This window comes from Gracilinanus agilis, chromosome 3, assembly GCF_016433145.1.
Source record: "Gracilinanus agilis isolate LMUSP501 chromosome 3, AgileGrace, whole genome shotgun sequence".
Lineage (NCBI taxonomy): Eukaryota > Metazoa > Chordata > Mammalia > Didelphimorphia > Didelphidae > Gracilinanus > Gracilinanus agilis.
Genome location: NC_058132.1, coordinates 503,104,623 through 503,115,022, shown reverse-complemented (window position 1 = coordinate 503,115,022; position 10,400 = coordinate 503,104,623). Strand labels below are relative to the sequence as shown.

General features: G+C 37.8%; 1 protein-coding gene across 1 annotated transcript; it reads left to right on the top strand.

Annotated features, from left to right (window-relative positions):
• The first annotated feature begins 1,764 nt into the window (after positions 1–1,764).
• CHAMP1 (chromosome alignment maintaining phosphoprotein 1) lies at positions 1,765–6,719 on the top strand. Its single transcript, XM_044667081.1, has 2 exons — positions 1,765–1,822; positions 3,897–6,719. Exon 2 carries the CDS (start codon positions 3,951–3,953, stop codon positions 6,717–6,719), a length of 2,769 nt encoding a protein of 922 aa, XP_044523016.1. The 5' UTR covers positions 1,765–1,822; positions 3,897–3,950.
• Positions 6,720–10,400: the final 3,681 nt, after the last annotated feature.

Here is a 10,400-nt window from a genome sequence, read left to right as displayed (position 1 = left end):
TGGGGGGGTGGGCCGCTACCTCCTGCCAAAGGTGACTGAGCTGAGTATCGAAGGAAGCAAGGGATTATAAGAGGCAGAAAATTACTTCACATATGGGGGATGGTCAGTACAAAAGCATATGTGAGGAGTAGCAAGTAGGCTGGTGAAACTGGATCATGGAGTTTGTGGAAGGGAATAAAGTACAAGAAGACTAAAAAGGTCTGCACCTGGGAATTCTGTTTGTGAAGACCAAACCAAGATCTTTGATCCTGGAGGAGCCACTGAAGTTTATTGATTCGGGGAAGGGAATGGGTAGGTAGCATGATTGAAGCTTTGGGGGCGGGGTTTGACATCTCAGTGGAGGATAGATGCAAGTGAGGAGAGACTTGAAGTGGTAAGGTCAATTGAAAGGCTGCTGTAACATTCCAGAAGAGAGATGATGAAGTGTTGAATCAATGTAGGAGCTGTGTGGGTGGAACAAAGGATATATATGGGAGATGTTGTAGAAAAAGATATGGCAATGGATTGGATATGTGGGGTTAAGAGTAAGGGGCTGAAAGTGACATTGAAATTTTGAACCTGGGTGACTGAAAGATGTCTTATCTTCAAAAGAAATAGACAAGTCCAGAAGATAAAGCTTGAGGGGAGGGTAATATAATGAATTCTATTTTGGACATTGACTTGTAGAAGTTTATGTGCTATCTAAGTCCAGTAGGTAGTTGCTGATGTTGGAGCTCATCAGAGAAACTAAGACTAGATAAGATCTAGAAATTATTTGCATAGAGATTGCATTGAGATGATATTTGAAACCTTGAGAGCTTGTGATAGATATCACTGAGTGTGATATAAAAGAGAAGACGGTGCAGGATAGAACCTTGAGGACACCCACATTTAGTAGTGGATTTAATGTAAATGTTCCTAGACCCAGTAAAGGAGATCTTGGAGTCCTCAGACAGGTAAGAAGAGAACCAGCAGAGAACAGTGTCACAAAAATCTAGAGAGGAGAGGTCAATCAGGAGAAAGAAGTAGACTACAGTGTCAATAGCTGTAAAGAGATAACTGAATGAGTATGAGTATTGAAAAAAAGTGTTATTGGATATGACATTTGAGGTTATTGGTAATTTTGGAGAGAGTGGTTGCAGTAGCAGAGAGTTTTCAGAGCATAGTTTTTTCAAGGAATATCCGAGAAGAGAGATGTAAGATGATAGCTAGTGGGGATGTTAGGATGAAGTTGAAGGTTTTCTTTAAAAGTGAGATAGACCTGAACAGTAGAGAAGGGATCAATAGATAAGAGTATGATGATTAGAAAGTAAGTGGGGATGATGTTGGGGACCATCTGCTGAAGACTATGAAGGTTATATATGAAGAAGTTTGCCTTAACAGGGAGAAGGATCACTTCATTGTGGGGAGTTAATGAGAACAGGGAGCAACAACCTTATTTTTTTCAGTGAAGTATAAGGCAAGATTCTCAAGTGAGTATGGAGAAGGAAGAGTGTCGTGATTGTTAGAGGGAAGAGAAGGTTTGGAATAGTGGCTGTGGGATAGAGAATTAATAGTGTTAAGGGAGGAGTAGAAAGATGCCTTGCCTCAGTGAGAATACAACTGAGATGAGATAAAATGAAGCTATAGTAGGCCCAATTAAAAAAGGGGCAAAGAATTAAATCCAATGTTTTAAAGTGAAACAAAGATAGCAGTCTAATTCTCCCTTCTGTTTCTACTTTTTCAGATTCAACCCCTATCCTTCATGTTTGCTTCTCTGTGCAGTGAAGGCCAGCTATTCTGTGGCTTAGATAAAAAGCCATGTAGGATATCTGGTTTTTGAAAACCAGTTTTGAGGCATCTGGTAAGATTTCTTTCATAACCTGCTATATAATTTCTTCCAGCAATAATCTTATCTCTTTGGCTTTTTTCAAATTTGTTTTTCTTGGCCTTTCTCTTATTTGAGAAGTATTTGCTTTGAAAATTTAAAACCATATTCCATTAGCATTTCTTTCATTTACCTTCCTTTTCTTTTGAGTCTTGCTATTTCTTATCCTTTATAATCCAGAATCTGTGTTTCTAAATTCTTTGCATAATTCATTATATTCTTTGGAGGGATTACAAATGTATGCGTATATGAAAGTACATTTAGGTAGACATATATTTAATTTAGACTATAAGGTTTGATTTGCTGAATTCTGTTCTCTTGCCCTATGGATTCCCTGTTTGTAGAATTTTACCTACCAGTCTTTCTGTTGCAGAATGCTTTTAGAAATGTGTGGGCAACTCTTAAGAGCACACAGCCAGACAGTGTACTTAACCTTTGTGTGAAAAGAAAAAAGCCTGAAATCTTTTAAAGTGAGAGCTATCAGGGTTAGACAAGAAGGATGAAAAAGTCTGGGCAGCAGCTAGATGTAATGGGAGAGATTTGGAGGTTGATCAGAGAAGTTAAAAATAGGTAGATTGAGATAATTGATGTTAATTTAGATAGAAAGAGAAATATAGGAATAGAAGTTGAAATGAACTTAAGAGAAGGGGCAGCTAGGTGGCTCAGTGGATAGAAAGCCAGAGCTGGACACAAGAGGTCCTGTGTTCAAAAGTGGCTTCAGATAATTCTAGCTTTCTAGTTTCTTCATCTTTAAACTGAGAGGTAGAAGTAATAGATTGACCTTTGAGATATCATCTATCTCCAGATCTATAAAACTAAGTTTTCTACTTTGAGTATATATTGGTTTTAGAAATATCTTTTATTGATATGTTTTGTTTTTACATCATCTAGATTTCCCTCTATATTCTTCCTTTTCCTCCTCTTAGATAGCGATCCCTTATAACAAAAGAATATTTTTTTGAGACTGAAGTGTGCCACAAATTTCTTTTGTTATATATGTTGTATTTATTCATTATAGGGAAGAATGAAGACCTAAATATTTTTCCAAAATTTTGGATAATGCCAGGGAGATCTACAAAAAGTTAAAGGGGAGATGTGGGGTAAAGAATTAAAACTCTGAAGAAAACTTTCCAGTTCTCTCAGGTGACATTTATCCTTCCATCCTTCAGAAAAATTTAAAAGACCTGTAAATAGTTTACATATACTGGCATAGTTCATACATAATGGCACTGTCAGTAATGACTATTAAAATTAATAGAGATTTTGTGATTCATTGAAACTTAAAATGGAAAGATGTTAATATAGCATTTCACAAACATTCAGAAACATGAAAACCTATAGATTTGACTTTACAGAACATTTTAATTAAAAGAAGACATTTTTGTTATATTTTCAGGGCAGCTCTACATTCATTGTGAAATCGATCTTAATGGTATCTGAATATTTTTAGTTAAAAGTGGCACATAGGTAATGAGAGAAAAATTTCATTGTTTCTTAGACAAATGAGATATTCTGTATGTGATCATAATGCTTCTAATTAAAATTAACCTCCTTTTATTGTCCACTCTGTGTATTTTGGGTGTTAAATTTGGAGAGAAACATTTGTAATATTTTCATTATTAGTAACAGTCTACTGTACCATCATGCTATGCAGAAAGATTGCCTGTGAAATTATCTTTTAGAGGACACCATCATTAAAGTTCACTAACATTTTTGATGAAGACTGGAAATATAAAATATTATTTGTGTTATTTAGACCATAATTTGAAAATAATTCTGCATTTCATTTCAAGATTTGTTACTCAGTGCTCCAAAATCATTGGGTTGAGATGCATTGTGATTTTTGAGAATCACCTAAATCTCTAGTTGAAGTGGGTTTTTGGTATCTCACTAGTTGTGGTGGAGATATACATCTAGCAAATGTATCATCTTAAATATTTATTACTTGTAATTATGTAACTTGAATGGGTTAGGAAAGAATTGAATTCAAATAATAATAAAATAGTATATGAGAATAAATTATAACTCAATGGTTTTTACTTTATTTCAGCAACATTGACGTGATTTCAAAGGACCTGTGCAAGTTGTAACAGACTTTTTAAAAATGGAAGTATTTCCAGAACTTCGTAAACAACCAGAACTTTTGGAATGTGATCACTGCAGTTTCAAAGGCACAGATTATGAAAATGTACAAATTCATATGGGAACCATCCATCCAGAGTATTGTGATGAAATGGATGCTGGTGGGTTAGGTAAAATGATATTTTACCAGAAAACTGCAAAATTGTTTCATTGCCACAAATGTTTCTTTACTAGCAAAATGTACTGCAATGTGTACTATCACATCACATCCCAACATTCAGTAAAAGATAAGTGGGATGATAAACAGAAAAAACAGTTGGAGGAGACAGAACTTGTGAAAACCTCTCTCTTTCCTGAGTCCCAGAAAATGTCTAATTCATCTGAGATTCAGAAATCCACACCTGCTCCTATTCAAACTCCAGAATCACCTCAAACTACCCCTGCTAGTTCTCCAGAGCTCCAGAAACCTGCCTCTGGAGTTTCTACAGAGTCACAGAAACCTGTCGTTCCTGACTCTCAGAAACCTTCCCCTGTTCCTTCTCCAGAATCCCCAGAACTTGTCCCTTTGGCTTCTTTGGAACCACAGAAACTTGCTTCTGTTTCTCCTGAGCCACAAAAGTCTCCTGTTGTTAATCCCTCGACCCAGAAGCTTTCTCATTTTACAGAGACACTGAGAACTCCTTTGTCAACTTCCCCAGAGCCACAAGAACCAGTTCTAGCTTCTTCCCCTGAGCCTTGGGGATCATCTCCAAGTTCATCTCCTGAATCCCAGAAACCAGCTTTGACTGAATCTCCTGAACCCAGGAGGCCATCACCAGCTGTTTCTCCCGAGTCTTGGAAGCCATCCCCTGCTGTCTCCCCTGAGCCGAGGAGGCCAGCCCCAGCAGTATCACCAGGTCCTTGGAAGCCTGTGGTATCTACGTCTCCTAGACCTTGGAAACCTACTCCTTCCACATCACCTGGCTCTTGGAAGACTGCTAAGCCTGCTCCTTCTGTTTCACCTGGACCTTGGAAGCCTTTACCTCTGTCACCTGGTCCTTGGAAGCCAAGTCCACCTATGTCACCTGGATCCTGGAAGCCTTTCCCTGTATCACCTGTTTCATGGAAAACTAATACATCTTCTGAGGCCTGGAAACCTGGACCTCCAGAACTTCGAAAGACATCTCCCATGTCACCTGAACTCTGGAAGCCAGGCCCCTCTTCTCCAGAATCCCGTAAAACTGGTCCCCCATTGTCCCCTGAGCCTCGTAAACCAAGTCCCTCATCCCCTGAGGCTCGGAAAGCAGGTCCCCCATTGTCCCCAGAGGCCCGGAAGGCAGGTCCTCCATTGTCCCCTGAACTCCGTATGCCAGGTCCCCCATTGTCCCCTGAGTCCCGTAAACCAGGTCCTCCGTTGTCCCCTGAGCTCCGTAAAATAAGTCCCTCATTGTCCCCTGAGGCTCGAAAAGCAGGTCCCCCATTATCGCCTGAGCTCCGAAAAGCAGGTCCTCCATTGTCCCCTGAAATTCGAAAGGCGGTTCCCCCGTTGTCCCCTGACCTCCGTAAGTCAGGACCTCCAGTGTTATCTGACCTCCGTAAGCCAGGTCCCCCACTGTCCCCTGAGCTCCGAAAATCAGGCTCTTCATTGTCTCCTGACCACCAGAAATCCTCAGTATCACCAGAGCTCTGGAAGGTTTCTTCTGATCAGTGGAAGCCCTCTATTTCTGGAGAGCCTTGGAAACCTGTCTCTAATGATTTTACTGAATCCCAAAAGACCATACCTCCCGGGTCTCCAGATGTCTGGAAGTCTTCCTTTTTTCTTGAACCTCAGAAACCTGTCTTCCCTGAATCCCGGAAACCAGGTCCTCCTGGGTCATCTGAACATCCTAAAATGGTTTCAGAGACCCGAAAACCTAGTATTTCTGGTGATGCTGACCCCCGAAAATCTGCCCTTTTCCCTGAGTCTCCCAAAACATTATCATCTTCGGAGCCCCGGAAACGGATTCTCTTCCCAGAATCAAGGAAACATACCCCATTTTCTGAGCTTCCTAAATCTGTTTCTCTTTACCCCGAATCTCAGAAATTGGTTGAATCTAGTGAGTATGATATCCAAACAGAGGCCATAGAAGATCAAAAAGATGACATTTTGGCTCAGGAAGAAGCATTATATCCTTGTCAAAAGAAGTTCAAGAAAGACAACCAAGAGAACTCTGACACAGAACTTAGTAGCAGTGAATGTGGAAAAGCAGATTTAGATTTCTTTGATCTCAAAGGCCAGGAATCTAACAGTGATCAAGAGCAGGTTGATGTGGAATCGGTTGATTTTACTAGAGAGAACAAAATGGATCCTTCTGATCAGCCCAAAAGCATACTGCAGTTTACAGATGATAAAGAGGCTTTTATTTCTGAAGAGGAGATAGCAAAATACATGAAACGGGGAAAAGGAAAATATTTTTGCAAGATCTGTTGCTGTCGTGCTATGAAAAAAGGTGCCGTTTTGCATCATTTAGTTAACAAGCATAATGTTCATAGCCCATATAAATGCACAATATGTGGAAAGGCTTTTCTTTTGGAATCTCTCCTTAAAAATCATGTTGCAGCCCATGGGCAAAGTTTACTCAAGTGTCCACGTTGTAATTTTGAATCCAATTTCCCAAGAGGCTTTAAGAAACATTTAACCCATTGTCAAAACCGTCACAATGAAGAGGCTAATAAGAAGCTTATGGAAACTATTGAGCCTCCTCCTCCACCCCCACCTCCTCCTCCTCCTCCACCACCACCACCCCCCCCTCCACCTGAAGAGCAAATTTAATTTTGAAAATTATGTATTATAATACTTCAAAAATTTATCTAAAACCAACTTCAACTAAAACCAACCTTCAAAAGTGTTGCTCTTTTAGCCAATTAAGTAGTTTAGTTGAATAAGTAGAAGTAAAGAGTTGAAAAGGTTGTATAATGTTTAGTTTGTGTCAGTAGTATAGAAAAGAAACTTCCCAGGATTTTTAGAGTATCTGTTTATGTGCCTATCTTACAAATCAATAAATTCATACTGGATATTCCAGATGAGTTGAATTCTTTGAATTTCTTCTCTGTGTATTATACATCATGAAAGGTTGTATACATTCCATTTAATTATAACTTACACATAACTCTTAGATATGCAGTGAAATTTATCTTTTTGTGAAACCTAAGTTCAAATTGAGTGGCAGCATACTATGAGTGGGTAGACAGTTAGCCTGGGAGTCAGGAAGATGTTCAAGTCCCACTTCTGACCCATTCTGTATTGTGATTCTAGGCAAGTCATAGCCTCCCATGCAGTGACCCCAGGCAACAGTGAGACTAAGATGAAGAACAATTGCTAATCTGTATTGATAGAAGGTGTACCTTTGTCCCATAAAATCTCAAGTCTGGACCAAAAGAAAATCCTTTAAGAAATTTTGAGGCTTGGTAATAACAATATTTATAAATTAATTATTAGGGGAAGATGCCCCAGTTTTCCTTATTTTAAAAAAGAGGTTTTATTTTTTAAATCACTTGGAATACTTCTTTGGTTTTAATTGTTTTTTTCACAGATGTAAGTCATTTTGAAATTTGGGAATTTAATAATGCAGAAGGTAAAATCAGCATTATTTGTAAATCTTAAACCATTTCTAAACTAATGATTGGATTTTTCTTTTATATGTTTTGAAGAACTTAAATTTTTATTGATATATATTAAAAAAAGTATATGAAGGAGCAACCGCAATGTACAATATATATCATATTCCCCCATTAGAATGTAAGCTCTTTGTGGGCAGGGATTTTTTTTACTTTGTCTTTGTATCCCCATTGCCTTGCACATAGGCGCTTAATAAATGCTTGTTGGATTGGATTGGACTTTTAGGTTTGTGAGAATTATGATTTCTTTTTATATATTCTGGGAATCTTATGGAATTGCCACTTCCTGTTCATTGTCCTGGTCATAAGTCCTAAGAGGTGACAAGTAGAATTCAGGAGGAGTGGAAGATAGTGGAGAACTTCCTGGCCCACACTGCATTTGACAATCTATTAAGAGGTATGATTAAGTGAAGCTAGATTTTAGGAACTGATATAGAAAAAATGATATAATTGTATATAGGGTAATAAACTGAAGGCAACCCCCCCCCAAAAAACCTTCTAAATGAAGCCATCTTCCCATACACTCCTGTTCTTTTGCTCCTTGCTTTTTATCTTCCTATGTGGTACTTCTATCACAAATGAGAACCATAGAATTTGTTTCAAAATTTTAATAAAGCTCCAAACATAATGGATGAATTACTCCAAAGAAGTAAGAAATTCTGAGAGAGAAGAAATAGCAGATTTGGAACACAAAAATAATGAAAAGGAGATAAATTTGGCAGATTAGAAGCAAAATCCAACAATTTACAAGAAAATGAATTCTATGTGGGCCAAATTAAGAAAAGATGCACAAAGAACTTTACAGAGATCATAGATCTAGAAGAACAAGACAAAAAAACTTGAACATAACTTTGCAGAAAATTATTTTTTAAATATCCAGATTGTTTGAATAGAGACTACAGCAAGAAATTGAACAGATCACCACCAGAAAAATCCTACACTTTACATTTCAGGGCATATAATGGTTAAATGCCACATTTTCAGTAACATTTTATAAGCAGTCTGAAGGGAAGACTTTCAAGGATGAAAGAGGTAATTAAGATAATAAGATTATTACACTGACAAAATCATTGGAAGAAATAGGATAAAAAATAACATTGCATGAAGCAAAGGACCTTAATCTGTAGCCCAAATTAAACTTGCAGATTTGAACCTAATGAAAAAAGGATGATTTTTCAAAGAGAAGAATTTGAGGTATTCCTATAAAACCCATCATCCCAAGTAACAAGCAGGTAATTTAAAACACTAATGATATCACAAGAAAGGCAAATTTAACAAGAGACTAACGAAAAAAAATTATATAGGCAGCTTTTAAAAATATTGAACTGGGGGGCAACTGGGTAGCTCAGTGGAGTGAGAGTCAGGCCTAGAGATAGGAGGTCCTAGGTTCAAACCGGGCCTCAGCCACTTCCCAGCTGTGTGACCCTGGGCAAGTCACTTGACCCCCATTGCCCACCCTTACCACTCTTCCACCTATGAGACAATACACTGAAGTACAAGGGTTAAAAAAAAAAAATTCAACTGTGATAAAAGGAACTAAGTTCATAAAGGGGCAAAAAATTAAGTTTCATGGGGAATTTAATTGGATAGTGGGAAGGAAGAAAATGCTCACTGGATGAAATCCATGACCTTTTTAAAAACAATCAGTATTTTTTCTTATTAAAGAATGTAGCAATAGAAAGTTAGGCAAATGGTGCTAGGAAAGAGGTGGGGAAATGATGTACTCCATTTTATGTGTAAGTAGTGATAATTCCTTTAGCAAAAAAAAAAAAATCCCTCAGCAATAAGTGGTGACTACAGAAAAGTAGGACAAAAAGTGGGTAGGAGGGGAGGTCCTTGGCTCAGAAGAATAGAGGAAAGATGCTGTTAAACATTCTTATTGGGAAAGGAGGTATATTGTTTGGGTAAGAGAAAGGGGTAGGACTGATTCTCATTGACTTGAGACACAATTACTTCCATCTTTACTAGGTTACTAATAAAGATGTACAATGCTAGTTCAATCTTGTTATTTTAAAGCACATAATGGATAAAGTATGTATTTAATAGCGGATAAATGTAATGATAAAATATAAGTCATAGTTAGGAAGGACTTTGATCCATGCCTTACTTGTGACACCATCTCAATATTGAAGTTAACTCTCTTAAGACTTGTTAAGTTGCACAAAAATTGCTTGTCTTTATTGATAGAGGGAGTACCCCTTAATAGGAATTTCATTTCTTAAAATCAGACTGATTTTTTTTTAAGCAAGTCCTAACAAAATTGGGAGGATGGTGGAAGATTTACAATAGTAGTACCAAGTAGAAATAGAAATTCAAATTTGGTATGTAAAGGAAAAATAAGAAAAAAGTTCTGAATAAATGAAAAAATGAATATAAGGCAAAGGAAAACTTGGAGACGGGTATAGCAAAAGAATACTGAAAAAGTTATATGGAAGGAAGATTTTTGAGCCATCTATTTTTTTAAAACATTTATTAATAATCATTTTTAACATGGTTACATGATTCATGCTCCTACTTTCCCCTTCACCCCCCACACTCCCCCCACCCATGGCCGACACACATTTCCACTGGTTTTGTCATGTGTCCTTGATCAAGACCTATTTCCATATTGTTGGTGGTTGCATTGGTGTGGTAATTTCGAGTCCACATCCCCAATCATGTCCACCCCGACCCATACGTTCAAGCAGTTGCTTTTCTTATGTGTTTCCTCTCCTGCAGTCCTTCCTCTGAATGTGGGTAGTTTTCTTTACCATAAATCCCTCAGAGCTGTCCTGGGTCATTGTATTGCTGCTGGTACAGAGGTCCATTACATTCTATTTTACCACAGTATATCAGT